The sequence below is a fragment of the Ursus arctos genome, unplaced genomic scaffold (assembly GCF_023065955.2).
Source record: "Ursus arctos isolate Adak ecotype North America unplaced genomic scaffold, UrsArc2.0 scaffold_26, whole genome shotgun sequence".
Taxonomy (NCBI): Eukaryota; Metazoa; Chordata; class Mammalia; order Carnivora; family Ursidae; genus Ursus; species Ursus arctos.
The window spans coordinates 20172656-20190611 of record NW_026622941.1 but is presented as its reverse complement, the minus strand read 5'-3'; the positions used below and the strand labels follow the sequence as shown (position 1 = coordinate 20190611).

The window sequence follows — 17956 nt, the reverse complement described above, 5'->3', positions numbered from 1 at the left end:
TACAGTAACTAGGAATAATTTTTTTAATGCTCTAGAAACAGGAATCAAAAGCATACTTAGGAAATCTAAAGGGATTTAAAGCATAGAAACGGTCCCAGTGAATTCTTCGCGTTATCTAAAGTGGTCTGCAAACTTAATAAGGGGAATTGCTAATCTTGGATCACTTTGGAAGTGATGAAATAAACATTGATGATTGTATGAGTCTAGGAGTTTGGTCAAAAGGACAAGGGCTAAAGGTCTGGATTTGTGTCATGCTCAGCCTACGAGGATTCCACCATCCAAAGGGGTGCTTGCCTAAACTCCGAACCCGAGGATTTTACGTGTGATTGTGTTGGTCGGGTCGGTACTGATTGGAGATACTGTCCTCACTGGACCTGCCCAGAAAGACTGTAAAGAGGAGCTGAAATTCTTCCTTAACCTGAGAGTCCTCTGGGAAGGAAGCACGTGAGATCTCATTGGACTGGTTTATACCTATGAGAAGTTCCCCAAGCCTGAGATCTTCTACCCTGAACCTGTGCAGCTCTCAGCACACTGCTCCTGGGATCATAGTGTATTGAAAAAAGGATTCAAAAAAGTTTCAGAGGACTGGAAAAAGAATGCTCCGAGGCCGATCTCTATCAGTGACATCCCTGAGCGGGCTTCCTCAGTGGGAAGTTGAAGAACTTCCCATAGAGGATTTACTGCTCTTTGAAGTTGCTTGGGAAGTAACCAATAAAGGTTTGTACTGCCATGGAAGGTGGCTATTCGCCAGATTGCTGAAGACTGTAGATTAGGATTTCACGGTGACTCCAGGGAGAATGAATCGATAGGGAGTAAGGAAAGTATTGAAACTGAATATAAGTTTTGGTTACATTTAACCTTGTCTATTTCAACAGGCAACAATGACTTAGATGGGGCTGTGTGTTGAAGGGAGAGAACATTGAAAATATTAGTCATTGGCAGGGAATGTGCTTGTAAGCTAAAATTTGAAATGCAGGTTGTGAAAAAACAGGAATAAAAAGCTAATAATTCCTTTTCTGGTTTTATGATTTCTCTCAGCAAAAAAGCATAACCATAGGTACTTGAAGGAGAACCATATGCGATCAGGACCAATGAACACTTTTAATGCCATGCACTGTTAAAGATTATGTGAAATACTTAATAATATTGCTAATAATTTGCAAGTAACTTGGAATTAAAATTTTAACTTTGTAGCTGTTCAGAAGGCATTATGTTGAGCTCCTATTAAGAATAAGAGTATTTCAAACTGAGAGGAATTATATTTGAATCTATTCTGATGTTCACCTTATGCTAAGTGTTCAGACTTCTCATGTGTATACATTCATAAAATTCATAAAATCTTTTTTATAAAATTCATAAAATCTTAAAATCAAAAGCAAAAATCAATCCTGCTTATATAGAAATGCTGGAATGAATGTGAGAGAACAAAGCCGTCTTCTTCTCTGTAGTTTAGTGAAGTGGAAGCAAAGAGAGCAGAAACCTTATTATGAAGTGTTTTATGAAGAGCTGTTTCTAATGTGCTTTTTCTAGGGTTTTTAAATATGCCCAAAGTTCCTGGGAATAGAGTCATCTTTATTATCCATAAATCCCAGACTATGACTTGAAAGAAGGTTTTTATCTATAGAGTAGGCAGGAACTCAAGGATATAGCTTGTTGGTAGAAAAATTGGAAGGATTCTTCAGGACCAGGAATCAGTTCAGAGGACCCCGTATGAGTTCTAGCACCTGAACAGAGTCCTTCTCCTTCCTTCTTTCCTCCTTTTCTTTCCACTTAGCAAACATTGATGGAGCTTTGGCTCCCGGTGTTAGGAACACACTGGCGAGCACTGTTATCCCATGGAGCTTGCTTACATACAGGTGCTATGCAGGCTGATCTCAGGGCCTAGAATGGTGGCTGGTGCACAGAAAATGCTCAATGGATTTTTTTCTTTGGAATGAAGGAATGAATACATTTTGTTTTTAGCCCTCGCTGCCTTTGAAACCTATTTTCTTTCATTTCCCATACAAAGGAATGGAAAATTTTTTTTGGTGGAGAGGGAACCACAATGTGATTTACTAAGTTTAGAAATTTTCACATAAATGGATAATTGTTGTGTTCATCCCTGACAATACATTGATACTATATATATAGTGTCTTTTTTAAAATTTTAAAATTTTTTAAAAATTTACTTTGAACTTTTACTTCCCTGCAGTTCATGGCAGTGATAGGAAGCACCTTAGAATCCAGCTCTTCTATTTCAAAGATGAAATGGATGCCTAGGGCATTAAATGATCAAGCAAATGGAAGGGTTGGAACTAGCATTTAGGTCTTCTTCAAGGTCACTTCTCTTTTTTACTACCATGCTAGAATTAAAAATTAAAATCATTGCCTAAGGAACTGTCCTATAGATGAAAGAACAAAGGACTTGCAATCAAAGGCCATAAATTTCTAAGACTTCGAAAAGCATTCTTTAAACTAGCTGAATATCAAGTTTCTTCACAAATGAAATTAATGTACTATGATCCAGCTATCTTATGATATTTTGTGGCAAGCGAGGAAATCTATCCATATCCAAGAAAACAAAAGATTTCTGACAGGAAAAAAAAATCCCTTTCTGCTGGAATTTTGCCTGTGAAAAATAGATATGTGTAAAATATAACGAATGAGAGAGTCACAGTTAAATTACTGGATATTAATTCTCAGACTTCAACATAACACCTTCTACTTGTTCATATTACCCTTGGCATTTACTGCTTTTATTCATTTATCCATTTATTATTGCTATTAATTTATTATTCAATAAAAATTCATCAAGTGTTTATTAGGTGTCAGGCAATGGGATATCAAGAAGATAGAGCTTAACAATATGGAATTGATTCTCAGTCTTCCAGAATTTACAAGCTTGCAGGTAGACTTTGAATGTGCAATTATAATCAAATGTGATGACAATAAGAATAAGAGAACAAGGGGCTCTAAGACTATACATTGAGAACCCATAAGAGACTCTTAACCATAGGAAATAAACTGAAGGTTGCTGGAGGGGAGAGGGGTGGAAGGATGGGGTAACTGGGTGATGGGCATTAGGAGGGCACGGGATGTCATGAGCACTGGGTGTTATATGCAACTGACGAATCACTAAACTCTACCTCTGAAACTAATAATACACTGTATGTTGATTAATTGAATTAAAAAAAAAAGAGACTGTACGTTGGGGGCGGGGGAGAGGAGGTTTCTACCTAAATCAGGGGTTAGGCAAAAACACCTCTGTAAGGAAGAGACATTTGAGCTGACAGCTGGAGGATGACTAGCCACTGGGTAAGGATAAAGAGGAGGGATAAGGAGGGGACAGTGTTCTTTGTGAGGGAGCGCTGTTTGCCAAGATGTAGAGGTGAGAGGGTGTACTCTGTTCAAAGATCTGAGGGAAACTCAGAGAGGGGAAAGGAATGGAGGGTTCGAGCAGATGGGAGGGACGAGCAGGGGGGAGTTTGGGAAGTTTATGGTTAATGATGGAAAGTTCTAAATAGTGGGAAGTGTTATGCGGTCAGATGTGTTTTTGAAAAAGCACTATTACTAGTTGGGCAAGAGTATAGCAGGAAGGTAACAGACAAGTTAGAGACTGTGGCATGGCCTAAGATGGAGAGTTTTGCCCAAATGTTAGAAACAAAAAGGTTCACTTTTTCCTTTGTTCGGGCCTCACTACCATCATTCCTTCTGCACAGACCTGCCCAAATCACGGTAGACTATGGACCAGTTATTATGTTCAGGATATCTAAGATTATTAAAAAGATTTTGATGAATACTGTCACAAGTAATGATAGTTATTTAATACATGTGAAGAATTCTGAAATGTAGTCGCTAAATGAATGCTTCTTTTAAAAAATTTATTAAAAACAGGGGCACCTGGGTGGCTCAGTTAGTTAAGCATCCAACTCTTGATTTCAGCTCAGGTCATGATCTCAGTGTGGTGAGATCTAGCCCCACATCAGGCTGAGCCCTGGACCTGGAATCTTCTTGGTGTTCTCTCTCTCCTTCTCCCTCTGCCCCTCCCCTCACCACATATGCTCTCACCTGCTCTGTCTCTCTCTCTAAAAAATAAATAAATAAAATAAAATAAATTATTAAAAACAATTCATTGTAGCCCAAAGCCAGCATGTAATATAATACATACAGTGCTTCTACTTTCTCCCTCCTCAAACCGGACACCATAGCTCTGGGTCACATGGTGAGAACAGCATACGGAAGAACTCCAAAAACTACAGTCAGAATGGTGTGGTAGAAACTGATTATAACTGCGAGGCTGCTATTCAGAGGTAGGATTCTGAAGTGGGACCTTGATAAAAGTGGGCTTTGAAGAGTTTGTAAACCTTTAAAATTGTATCTGAAAATGGTATGTGTAAGTCCTCTTTTGGAGACGAGGGCTGAATGCTTTCATCAGATTTCCAAAAGCCTTCATGACTGATGTGAGAACCACTGCTCTTGAGTTCCCTAAACCCCGGGTTCCTTTTCGCTAACCAGAAGTGCCAAGAGCCAAAATAAAAAAGCTATTTCCGCTAAGTATTGTTTTCCAAATGGCTTTTCTCTAGGACAGAATAGAAAGGATTCTACCTTCCCCAAGACCTAAAGATACTGATCTTCCTGTGATACTGTTCCTCTCCTTCCTCTGTCCCTCCCACCCACCATGCTCCAAATTCCATCAGTATGTTGCTCCAGACAGTTACGGTCTTGCTGTCTACAGCCTGTGGACTCTCGAGTCAGACTTCTTGGATTGGAATCCCAACTCCATCATTACCTGTGTGATACTGGATCGGTCTCACAGACTCTCTGTGCCTCAGTTTCCCTATTTAGAAATAAAGACAATAATAGCACCTACCTATAATGGTGTTGTGAAAACTAAAAGAAATACCAACCGTAAATCACTTAGAACAGGGCCTGGCATTTAGTAAACGCTCTGTAGGTGTTAGCTTATTATTATTTCTTCATAAAATGTATTCATCAAAGGAGGAAGTTGGATCATTCCTTTTCATACTGCCTTTCACTTTCAGCAATTCCATGATTCTGTTTTTAAATGCAAAAGCAGAGAGGGGAAAAAAGATATGGATCAGGGTTACAGCAAGTAGGGGTGAGGTTCCTTTGCGTGGTGTGTTACACGGTGGCCACGTTAGTGGCACCCCGAGCCTCACCACGTGAAACACAATCCATGCAAAAACCATGCTTGGCACACACGTAGCTTCAAGATGAGCCCCAGTCTCACTTCCTCTTCATCCAGATTACCGTGTCTGAGCCCCTCTCGTCTAGAACATTTGGAGTTACCATTGTGGTACAATCCGGGTGAAGGGTGGCTACAGGCTTGCTCTAAGCATATCGTCTCTTATTGCCCAAGACTGCTGACGCTTTATTTTGAGCCAAAGACCCAGCAAAGCTTTGGACACATAAACATTTGTTGACCATGGTTGTCAGTAACATTTCCTCTTTCCTATCAGCTTTGCAGCCTCAGAGAATGATGTCTTAACTGTAGAATGACTACCTCTGTTCTGCAGTTGTATCTTGAGACCGGAGGGCAGATTAGTGGCTCTGTATACTGAAGTCCTATAACTTCCCAATTCTGTAATGTTTAAGCATTTAAAACATAGTGAAGATTTTCCCAGTTTATATATAAAATACCGTAGATCCTTGAACAACACAATTTTGGAAACACAGGGGTCCACTTATACGCAGATGTTTTCAATAAATACAGTACTGTAAATATATTTTCTCTACCTTATGATTTTTTGAATAACATTTTCCTTTCCTAGCTTGTTTTGTTGTAAGAAGACAGTATAAAATACATAGAGCATACAAATATGTGTTAATTGCTTATGTTATCAGTGAGGTTTCAGGTCAACAGTAGGCTATTAGCAGTGAAGTTTTGGGGGACCCAAAAGTTGTATTTAGATTTTTGACTGCATGAGCGGTTGGCATCTCTAACCACCACATTGTTCAAGGGTCAACTGTATATCCTTATTGTATATAATATATATATATATATATATATATATATATATATATATATATAGTGTAATAATATACAACATGTTATATGTGTGTGTATAAATTGTGCCTTATTTTGCCTGGTGTCCACATTCCATATCGCTTTGGAATCCCGATTTTAGCAATATCAGCAGTGTTCCTTGAAGAAAACTCGGGGTTTTAGCAATCTCCATGGCATGTGCCATGGGACTCATCTTTTCTTTCTTATGAAAGGCCTGATACTTTGCCCTCACACGAAAGATAGCTCCCATGTTGTTTCAGGAAAATATAGATCAATAAAATACAAAGTACATGTTTGAAAGTGAAGGGTAAGTCCAAATTCAATGACCTACACCGGTAAAACAACAATTCATTACAAATATGTGTTCAGGAATCTCTGGCTTATACTCCAAATTTGAAAATAGGAATGACCCTATTTCTATGCCACCACAATCACCTATAATTAGCATGCAAGGAGAGGAGTTTTGGGTAAATGTGGTATCTGGACAAAGTAAAAGTTAAGGGAAAGTAGTTGGCATGCAAATATGCGGAGGGCAGAGAGAAGCTAAAGTGGAGCTTGAGCTTGAAGCAGTGGTAAGATGACCTCTCCACAGAAAGGCTGTACATGACGAAGTCTAGGGGAGAATGATTCATTTATCATTAGGTCTCAAGCAATATAGAATTGACTATTTTTTTTAATTTTATGTTTTTAGTCTTGATACACTGAAAGAGCATATCCATTTATTTATGAACATTCTAAGGCTACTTGGTGACTATTTCTATCCAGGTTGAAGGCCTCAAATGGGAAAAAGAAGCAGCAAATTAACTAACAGTGCTTCATTTTGCATTTCAATTCCCACATCTAATCATTCCTTTTTTTTTTTTTTGAGTAAAGAATTTCTCATCTCCTTTTTGTCCTTTAGCAAATAAAAATGTGTTTGCATTTGCCCTAGTGTATTTGAATTTGAAACACATAGTCTAACAAACAAGGATGTCCTAAGATCTCTGGGCAAAATACATAGCTGCAAATAAAATAGTTTTAAGAATAGAAATGTGAATAAGGCAAAAATCAATGTGAGCCATCAGAACCCGATAACAGAGCCCTTTGATAAGATGAAGGTGAAGGAAATAAGTCTACAGAAGAAATTATTTGAAAATTTTGCCTTTTTATGGATAGTGAGTGTGAATAAAGCTTATATATATTTAAAAGTGTTGCTAAGATGTGACTCATACACTTTAAAGAAAAAATTTTTGGTTGTTCTTGCAAATTTTTTCTCTAAATTTGTTTTCTCAACAAATGGTTTTGACAGTTCATAACATTTTCTGGAATTTGGGGAAATATTTAGGCATACTAGATGTTGGCATCAATTTTTGTAGCCTCAGATTCATTGTTGATTGGGTGTCTGTTCTTGTCCTTTCTGGAAGTCTCTATGTGCTGGGTTTACAGATCATCTTCATGTGTCCCATGCTATTCTCATCACCTGCCATCTGAGTTGTAATTGAATGTCCTATTGTTCTTTGCTCAAGTGACAGTTTAAAGTTTCTCTAGATTTTCTACCATCACAAAGTCTTTTCTTAGAGATGAAGTTCTTAAAGACAATAAATTTATGTAGGCTCATGTGAAAATTGTTTGCATGTAATAATTACATGTTGGGAGTTATATTATCTCTACTCTTTTATGAATTAATGAATCCTGTTGGTATTTATATCACAGTGCCAACATTTGCATTTTGTGTCTCATCTCTCAAAAGACAACTTACCTACAAGTATATTTTGAGTGGTTCAGGCTTAAAGAAAAATTTGCAGATGGCAAATTCTACCTTTTGGCCATAGATTGTGACTATTGATAAGATTTATCATTTCAGGGGCGCCTGGGTCGCACAGCGGTTAAGCGTCTGCCTTCGGCTCAGGGCGTGATCCCGGCGTTACGGGATCGAGCCCCACATCAGGCTCCTCCGCTATAAGCCTGCTTCTTCCTCTACCACTCCCCCTGCTGTGTTCCCTCTCTCACTGGCTGTCTCTATCTCTGTTAAATAAATAAATAAAATCTTAAAAAAAAAAGAAAAGATTTATCATTTCAAGTCTAAATTATTGAAACAATTTAAGAGATGCAATTGCTATAGGACGCTATATCCTGATGAATTGAAATAACTTATGAGAAACTGAAGTGAAAATAAGAACCTTTTTCTAAAATACACAAGTAATAAAATCACTCTAGGAAATAGAGCTGAAGAATGGTGCCTGGATTTGTGTTAGCTCTGGGATTTCACACGGCATTTCTTAAGTTTTTGCCTCACCTATAGCTCATAGACAGAGTATTACTCAAGAAATTGATTCAGACTACTTTCATATTCTCATACAGGATGATTGTTTAGAGCCAGCACAAGATATCCTGCCTAAGTTTACTGAAAGTCTTCTTCCACTTGGTCCTCCCCATTCCTCCTGCCCGGTTGCTGTACCTCACACCTTTCCTTTTGAATGCCTATTACACTGCCATTGCCTGCTGTGCTCTCAGCTTAGGGCCTTGCCTCTAACTCTTCTCTTTGCCCAAAAAGTTCTTCTCTATGATAGCTGCTTCCCTGATTTCTTCACCCTTTTAAGTACTTACTCAAATACTACCTTTTCAATGAGCACTAGTCTTTTTTTTTTTTTTTAAGATTTTATTTATTTATTTGAGAGAGACACAGACAGAGAGAGAGCATGAGCAGGGAGGAGAGGGAGAAGCTGGGTCCCCGCTGACCTGGGAGCCTGACATGGGTCTCGATCCCAGGACCCTGGATCATGGCCTGAGCCCAAGGCAGACACTTAATCGACTGAGCCACCCAGGCACCCAGAGCCCTAGCCTTTGACACTACTGCTACAACCTGCCCTTTGCCCCCAAGCTAAGTAATATTTTATCCCCGCTGAACAGATGGGCTAATTGAGCCTTAGACAGGTTGAGTTAACTAGTTCAATTTGAGTTCCCAATTTTTCACCATTATAATGTTTCCATAAACATCCCAATACACCTATCTTTTGGCACTTATTTCCCCGAACAATTTTCTAGATGCAGACATGCTGACTCAAAAATGTGCATATATTCCAAGAGTGTACATATTTTTTGGCTCTGTTTTAATAGTCATGGCAGCAATGCCAGAGGGGACAATGAAAGAGCACATGAAAATTTGTATGTAAGTCATTGGGCTTGACATGAGGATTGGGCCACGCATCCCCCTCAAAATCTATCACCTCTTTTCTCTTGTCAAAAGGTACCTTGTTGGGTACATTCCAAGGTAAGTGGCTCTTAAGCTTGAAAGACTTACTCATAATTTCAGCAGTGGCAGTTACTTGGACATACCCTAGACTCCTCTTGGAACAGAGTAGGAAAAAAAGTAAAAAGTAACTACAGTTGCTGGGGGTGTGTGTCCTGACAATGGCTGTTGGAACCAACTTTGACACTTCAGTGTAGATAGAGCTTTAAGCCAAGTTCTGCTTTATTCTCCATCATCTCTTCAGATTTCCTTGAAATGTTTGAATTTCTCAGCTGCTGCCAACCTACTGCTCCATGAAATGCATCCAGAAAAGGCTTTAAAATACGCATGCTTTGAACCAAGTGGTAACTATTTGTTAGTGTCTTTTAAAAATTTTCTTTCAGAAAGTTAAATAAACCCTTGTGCTTGATAAATCCTAAATGCTACCTTAAAAATGAGAACTCGTTTCCATGCCTTCATCACTTACAAGGAAATACTAACCTGAATGATAAATGGAACCTTTTCTTTTTAACAGTTGGTGGCATCTATACTGTGATTCAGACGAAGGCCAAAACCACAGCAGATGAATGGGGAGACAATTATTTTCTGATTGGCCCATATTTTGAGCATAATATGAAGACTCAGGTGGAACAGTGTGAACCTGTAAATGATGCTGTTAGAAGAGCAATGGACTCAATGAATAAACATGGCTGCCAGGTAAGGGACACTGACTGACACTTCACTCAGCAAGACTAGGAACCTGTTATGGGAGAACAGACCACCATTTACATGAACTCACAAGAAGCTATGTACTTAGGGAAGAGAAAGATGATGAATTTGACTGTAAATAGGTTACATTTGAGGCACCTTCTGAAAACCATTGAGAAATGTCTAATAGGATAATAGGTTTGGAGCTCAGCAGAAGATAGAGGATAGAGATGTTTTGGGGAAAGTCATTTGTGTTTAAACTGTAGTTGACACTATGGGTGTTGATAACAGTGTTAAGCAGAAGTTTATAGACTAAGAGCAAATGTTTTGAGCCAAATCTTTGGGAATGTCAACACGTTAGAACATCTACATTAAGAAAACCCTCGGAGGTTGCACAAGTACAAACACAGCTGGTAATGTACAACCAAGGGTGTGCAAATCCTAATCCTCAGAACCTGCGACTACGCTAGTTTATATAACAGAAGGATTTTGTAGATTTGGATCATGAGGTGGGGAGATTAGCCTGGATTATCTGGGTGGGCCCAACGTAATCACAGGGGTCTTTATAAAAGAGAGGCAGTAGCATTAGAATCAAAAGAATATGTGCCAATGGAAGCAGAAGTTGGTCTGATGAGCTTGGAAGATGGAGGAAGAGGCCACAAGCCAAGGAATGCAGGTAACCTCTGGAAGCTGGAAAAGACCAGGAAACAGATTCCCCTAGAGCCTACAGATGGACTGCAACTCTGCCAACATGTTGATTTTAACCCCAAAGACCCATTTCAGATTACTGACTCCCAAACCTGAAAGATCATAAATTTATGTTGTTTTAAGCCACTAGGTTTGTGGCTTAATCTGTTGCCATCACAACAGCAATAGGTCAAAACAAGGAAGGAGAGAGTTTCAAGTAGGAAGGAGGGATTACGTCAATGGAAGATTTAACCAATGTCAGTTGGGTTTAGCAATATTCAGGTCATTCGTGGTAATCTTGCTAAATACAGGCTCAAGGGAGAAGAGGGTTAAATCAGATTGCAGTGGGTTGAGGAATGAGTGAATGGTGAAGAAAAGGGTACAGAAGTTGTGGCAATAAGATTTTTCTATGAAGATAAAGGATAATTAGGTATGATTATGTGACCGACTGAATTAACGGTTGAATTGATGGACAGTTGTGTCTGAAGTGGTAGGAAAGGAAGCAAAGCCAGAGGCAATGATGTAGGAAGAAATGGAGGCCTCCAGAAACTGGAGGTCTTGATGGGGAAAAAAGGACTATATATGCTGGGAGAAACAGTGAGAGAAGTGGAGGTACAGATGTTGTAGTCAAGTAATAGAATGCTCAGGCTGAATATTTCAGAGAAGGAACAATTTGGGTTTTGACAAGGATAACAACGTAGCCATGAGCTTGTGCAGCTGGAATGCCATGGACATGAAGTTCTTTGAAGTCAATAAAGTCAGAAAACTATGAGGTTAAGTGTGTAGGATAAAAACTTAGAGTTTGAAGTTGTCCAGAATAAAGTGGAAAAGTAGCCAGATGATTAATAGGACAAGGAAAGGCAGTATATTTGGATAACATGAATTTCGAAGCTGTCTTTATACACAAATAATAAGTTTCAGTGTGATTTTAAAAGATCTAAACTTCCTTCATACTGACCCCAGGAATATAGTTTCTGGGGGGGAAAAGATGAGAAGCCTTCATTGAGATGTCCATGTAAGTAGCAGTGTCTACAAGGTCTATGCAAAGCTTAAGATGCAGAAGATTTAAATGAAGGGAACTTGAGGTCCCAGAGGGCACCAGGGCAATCTGTCACAGTGAGTGAAGCATAGAGAACCTAGGAAAGTGAGAGAGGGATGCATGTTGTACTGTTGGGATGAAAGAGTGAGACATGGGAAGGGGTTTGCCTTAAAGCTCTCATGAAAGACGAGGGAGGTGAAAAGCATAATGGTTTGACTGGTCTCAAGGTTCTAAATGGATTTCTGATGTAAGGATATTTCCATGTCACAGCCAAGAACTTACTGGAAGCCAAAACACGCCATCTTACATTCTCTAGTGTCAACACTTCTCTATGATCTCAGCTCAGTGTATCATATGTCATATATTATGCAGACAGTAACTATTCATTGAATGAATTCATAAATCAATGAATGTCCTAAAAAGAAAACAATTGAAAAGGAAAACTCAGTCTGAAAAGGGAAGAGTGCCATGATACATACTAATTACAATGGAAACAACTGACAGATAATGGGGGTTTTTCAGTGTTGAGCAAGGGCTGGATGGGAGAGATATCACCATGTATTTCTGAATCCTGTGGAAGAGAATGATGATCAAATGGGTTTCCAAGCTCCCCAAATTCAGCTTTGGGTAGAGTCACAGGGCCAATAACTTAACAATGTGGACAGGTTCGGTTTACTAGAGAGGCCTGGATACCAACGAGAGGCTCTTAGCTTTTGCCAACCTCCAAGAAGGGCTTGAAGTGATTTATGGAGTTGCATACACGTATTTGGAGAATACACCTAAAATAAAAGTCAAGACAAAAGAATGAGTAAATTACTATAGAAAAATAAAAGCCAAAAAAAAAAGTTGAAACTTGGATATACAGGTGATTATATAATTACAATTGGGAAAAAATGATATAGGTAATACATTAAAACTTGTACATGATAAAACAGGAATAAAAGAATTCGATTTGAAGAACGTAACAGGATTAGACTTTGAGCTGCTAGATTAAAGAGATAAAGTATCTTGGGCAATATATTTAGTTAAGACACCTGGCAGCAACCATGTTGAGAAATACTTCGTGTCACTTTTTTTTTTTTTGATAGGAGGAATGAGAGAAATCATACACATTTGTTTATAGAAACAAATTTTTCTAGCGTGAAATATTATAGTAAGTCCTGTTGCATAAAGTAAAATAAGTGACACTGTAGATATTATATCCAACTACAAATTAAAGATACAAAGCAGTTTATCTTACAAGTCTATCATAAAAACATAGATGATGATACTAAATCCTAAAACCGTGAGCTCAAGGTCACAGGAAGGGAATGAGAAACAGAAGGACAAAGATTGGGGAATCTGGGTGGCTTAGTAGGCTAAGTGTCTGCCTTTGGCTCAGGTCATGATCCCAGGGTCCTGGGACCGAGTCCTGCGTCAGGCTCCCTGCTCAGCCAGGAGCCTGCTTCTCTCTCTCCCTCTACCCCTCCCTGCCCCCGCCTATGCGCACTCTCTCTCACTCTTTCATGCTCTCTCTCTCAAATAAATAAATAAAAATCTTTAAAAAAAAGACAGAGATTACATGATATAGATACTTCATTTTTATGACCAAATTTAATGAAGGATAAGAACTTGGAGGTTTAGATGAATGGAGGCAAACCCATTCCATGTTCAGGCTCAAATATCAGATGCTTTGTGTTACCACTAGTTTCCTCTATAGCTTGCATAGTGTGCTGTTGAGATCTAAATACAGTTTATATACCCTAAGCACAGATGCCGTTTTCTCCCTTGCATTGCCTGGTATTACTGCAAAGCTCTGTGTTCTTTATGTGGCAGGTGCACTTTGGAAGATGGCTGATAGAGGGGAGTCCTTACGTGGTGCTTTTTGACATAGGCTATTCGGCTTGGAACCTGGACCGGTGGAAGGGTGACCTCTGGGAAGCGTGCAGTGTCGGCATCCCTTATCATGACCGAGAAGCCAACGACATGCTAATATTCGGATCTTTAACTGCCTGGTTCTTAAAAGAGGTACAGCTTATTGTATAGTCCTACAACAGAGGAGAAGCATAACTGTGCTCTGTGCTCAGCCATGATCCCATGATTTTTAGATCACGCTAAATGAGGTGATGCCATCATGATTGTCCTAATACATTTCAAAAGAATCTGAGAAAATGTTCAGCCTTCCTCTAACTAAATACTAGCCTTTGGAACAGCTTATTATTAATATATACCTCATGTCAGATTTAAATAGAATGATGTGTATCAAAGCACCAATTATATTGCCTGCTACATAGATGATAATATATATACAAGCAAAAAACAGTATACATCATGCACTATGGACCTAAATTCTAGACTTATGAGAGTAGAAAATAGCTTGAAGTATTGGGTTTTGTTTACGTGGGAGTGCTTGGGCAACTGCAGTGGCTTTTAGGTATTTTCATTATTTTCTAAAGGCTGAAGTGATCTCAGCAGTTGCTAAGGATCTGTAGCAGTGAAATACCCCCCTCCAAAAAACCAACCCCCCCAAACCTCAAAGGCCCCAAGAGCATTAGATATCAATCCTTGTGAAACGAGCCAAGCCCGCGCTCTCTTAAGTTCTCAAAGGAGGATTTCTTTGCATTCCTTGCATTACCTCAAAATGATTATGCCTAACTTAAAAACCAGACGGTGAAGGAAGAGCGTCCTTAGCAACGTGGGCGTGTCGTCTAAGGACAAATCTCAGAACCGCATGTCGGCAGCGCATCCCCTTAACCAGCCTTTCTTACTGATGAAGTCGTATTCCAATAGCCACAAAAAGCTGCCTTGAAGTGAAGGGGAAGGTGAAGGGGCAGTTGCATTGCTTTGTGTTGGCGACAGAATTAGAACAGGGCGAGGGTGCTGACGAGATCTGGCCTCTAGACAATCAGCAGTCTTGTTTTAGCATCAGTTGGTGGAACCAACTCTTCCTCTGCAAAATGCCTCCCTGAGCCAGGGCCCTCAGAGCTGAGGCCAGCCCATGTGTGTGTGTGTGTGTGTGTGTGTGTGTGTGCGCGCGCTCTCATCCTTTCTGTTAAAAGGAACACCAGAGAGGAGAGAAGCAAGAAAGTGAAAACCCCAGTGTTCTCTAAAGTAAAGCTATTACAGAAACACACATTTTCTTTGATTCAAAGGGTAAATAGAAACATTAACAATCCAAGGTGCCGGGGCAAGCCGTGTTTCTGCAGTCACCTCTTGGCTGCCACCGATCTGTGCACCTGTTAATTACCATGAGGAATCTTTTGAAGAGCAAGTACTTCGAACTACAAAGGTCCTAACCTAAGTCAGTGGTATTTCCATGGACCACCAGCAGCAGCATCGCCTGCACACTTGTAAGACATGCAAACTCTTGTCCCCAGCCCAGAATCAGATTACCTGGCGATGGGACCTGGATGTCTGCCCTTGACCAGCCTTAGGTGCTGCTGATGTCCTCCAAGTGTGAGAACTGCCTTCTTGGGTGAACTCTAGAATTCCCAGTCCTATGCTTAGTTTCCTTGAATGCACGTGTTTTGCATGATCAATTCTACTCCCCCATTGAGGAAACAGGCAGTCAAAAGGGGAGTGGAATATAAATATTAAATTTCTGTAGGGGTGAAACAAGGTAACTTTAAGGCAAGGAAACTGACGCCCTGCCTAGTTTTATTTACTTATTTATTTATTTATTTATTAATAATAATTTTTTATTATGTTATGTTAGTCACCATACAGTATATCCTTAGTTTTTGATGTAGTGTTCCATGATTTATTATTTGCACATAACACTAGTTTTAGAACTAGACCAGGATTAGACCCAGGTCCTCAGTGTGTTACTAAATTAGGATTTGCTTCCGAGCAAGTTATTCACCTCCTTCTGCCCAGTTCCATATTCTTAAAATAATATGTTAGTTAATGTGCTTTTGGCTTCAAAGAACAGGAGATCCAAATAAGACTGACTTAAAACATGAAGCCATGTATCGTTTATTTCAAAAGAAGCTTGTAAATGGGTAGTCCCCGTTGATTCAGCTGCTCAGTGATATCTTCAAGGATATTATTGCTATTATTCATTCATCCATCTGATGAATATTTATGGAGTGCCTACTGTGCATTTGTTCTATGAGGCCCCTCTGTAGATACAAAAATAAATCTGATCCATTCCTGAAAGGGAGTATAATGCCATAAAAATATCTGGGCTTTATGAACGTGCAGCTAAACCCTATAAAACAATTCTGCTTGCTAAATCCCCATACTTCATGCTTAGCACTCTTTAAATTTTGCTAAAATTTATAGGCACGATAACTTTCCTTAAAGCTGCGGGCAGTGATCAAGATCGAGCTTTACCAACAACTGTTCTAATGCTTCTTTTCTGACGTAGGTGACAGATAATGCAGATGGGAAGCATGTCATTGCCCAATTCCATGAATGGCAGGCGGGAACTGGACTGATCCTTTCTCGAGCTCGGAAACTTCCCATCGCTACCATATTTACCACTCACGCCACACTGCTTGGGAGGTATCTCTGTGCGGCAAACATCGATTTCTACAACCATCTTGATAAGGTAAATAGTCCTCCCACCTTCCCCCCTCACCACCTTTCTTTTCTTATCCTTGAAGCTGAAGGATGAGAAGTATTGATCTTTACATTTCATCTGCCAGCCAGATGTCAGAAATGCCCTTTTAACTAATCAATATTCCTAACAAAGCCTCCCCTGACGTGACAGAGAGTTGCCGCAGTTTAACTTTGTCAGAGTGCAATAGAGCGTAGTGGTGACAGGCCGGATGCGTGTCTACTTTGGAACAAAGGATCCAAGATCCAAAGAGCCATAGTGGGTGCAAGGGGGTTGGACTCTTGTGTGTCTTGAAGCTGAGGAGACACTGTGAGGACGCTGGGTCCACACGCAGCCCTGAGTGGCAGCTGCAGACCGAGGCTTCTAGGCATGCAACTTGCGCTACGGGGCTTCCTCCCTCTTTCAAGCGAACAAATGGTCAGATTTCTCCCGTAACTCTGAAAGGTGTGGGTGGAGTCGGGGTGGGGGTTGAGTAAGTCAGCTATTTAAAACAGGAATGTGGGTCCTTGGTGACCAAACAGTTGGGTTTCCTTATCTGAGAAGACTGCCCAACTCTATATCCAAAGTCATTCAGTTTTGACTTTTTCTTTTATTTGCTGACAGTTAAATCAGATTAATAAAAGTGTATCTTTTATATCATCATGTCAGCAGTATCAACAAAGCATTTGAGTACCAGAAAGTCAGTGTTTTACAGTTTGGTATCTAGATTGCCAATCAAATCAACTTAGCATTTTAGGGTTCCATTTACTGTCAGGAAAATTAGGAAGTTGGAAAGTTGATTTCTAAAGACTTTTCCAGTTTAAAAAGTTTTAGGATTCTAGAAACAGAATATGTGTGTGAGTGTGTGTGTGTGTGTGTGTGTAATACATGCACACTTAGATAATGATAGTGGAAAGCTGTCCTACTATCCTGAAGACCCTTTGAGTGCAGGAAAGTTATATCTGACAAACTTAAACATTTGCAAAGCAGTGTGTGGTCCTAAAGAGAGCTTTCCTCTAAAACGCTCAGCCTACCCTCAAGGTCAAATTGTAAACATAAGATGTACCTTTAAAATAAAGTTACCGAGGGGGGCGCCTGGGTGGCACAGCGGTTGGGCGTCTGCCTTTGGCTCAGGGCGTGATCCCGGCATTATGGGATCGAGCCCCACATCAGGCTGCTTCTTCCTCTCCCACTTCCCCTGCTTGTGTCCCCTTTCTCGCTGGCTATCTCTATCTCTGTCGAATAAGTAAATAAATCTTAAAAAAAAAACCTAGGCAAATAATTTAAAAAAAATAAATAAAATAAAGTTAACGAGGAATTTAGAAAACAGATCAAAGAAATTTCCTAACGGTATATGATAATGGTCTAAGATCACTGGGCAAACCAGTGATCTGTGATAGGCTCAGCAACCTTGTTTCCCAGAAAAGAGCAGACTTTGATTTTTGTGAAAGAGAAAATACTGGGGAGGCACATCAAATATTTTACTTCAGAATACCTAAGACCATTATATAGTAACAATGAATAAAAACAAATAAAATTCATCAGATATTATTCGTTGTTTTTAAGTAGCAAAGGATTATAGTGTATAGTTACATATTACAATCTTATCCTTTGGATAAAAGGTCAGTATTTATATCATGATCTCTTCAAAATGTATCTCCCCAGCTTAAAAAGCTCTTCACTGGTTAAAATATGTGAGCTTCGTCAGCCCCAGCCCGTCTTTCTAGTAAAATATCCTGCCCAGCAGAGTGACTAGTAGATCACAAATAGTTAGGAACTAGATTTTGA

General features: G+C 39.6%; 1 protein-coding gene across 1 annotated transcript in view; it reads left to right on the top strand.

The window, feature by feature from the left end:
• The first annotated feature begins 206 nt into the window (after positions 1 to 206).
• The window catches only part of GYS2 (glycogen synthase 2), a 47159-nt gene continuing 29409 nt past the window's right edge, over positions 207 to 17956 (top strand). Inside the window, exons 1-4 of the mRNA XM_026502298.4 lie at positions 207 to 717; positions 9751 to 9932; positions 13465 to 13656; positions 15998 to 16180. Of these exons, the coding sequence (XP_026358083.1) occupies positions 597 to 717; positions 9751 to 9932; positions 13465 to 13656; positions 15998 to 16180 (678 nt within the window). The 5' untranslated portion in view covers positions 207 to 596. The remainder of the gene's footprint in view (positions 718 to 9750; positions 9933 to 13464; positions 13657 to 15997; positions 16181 to 17956) is intronic.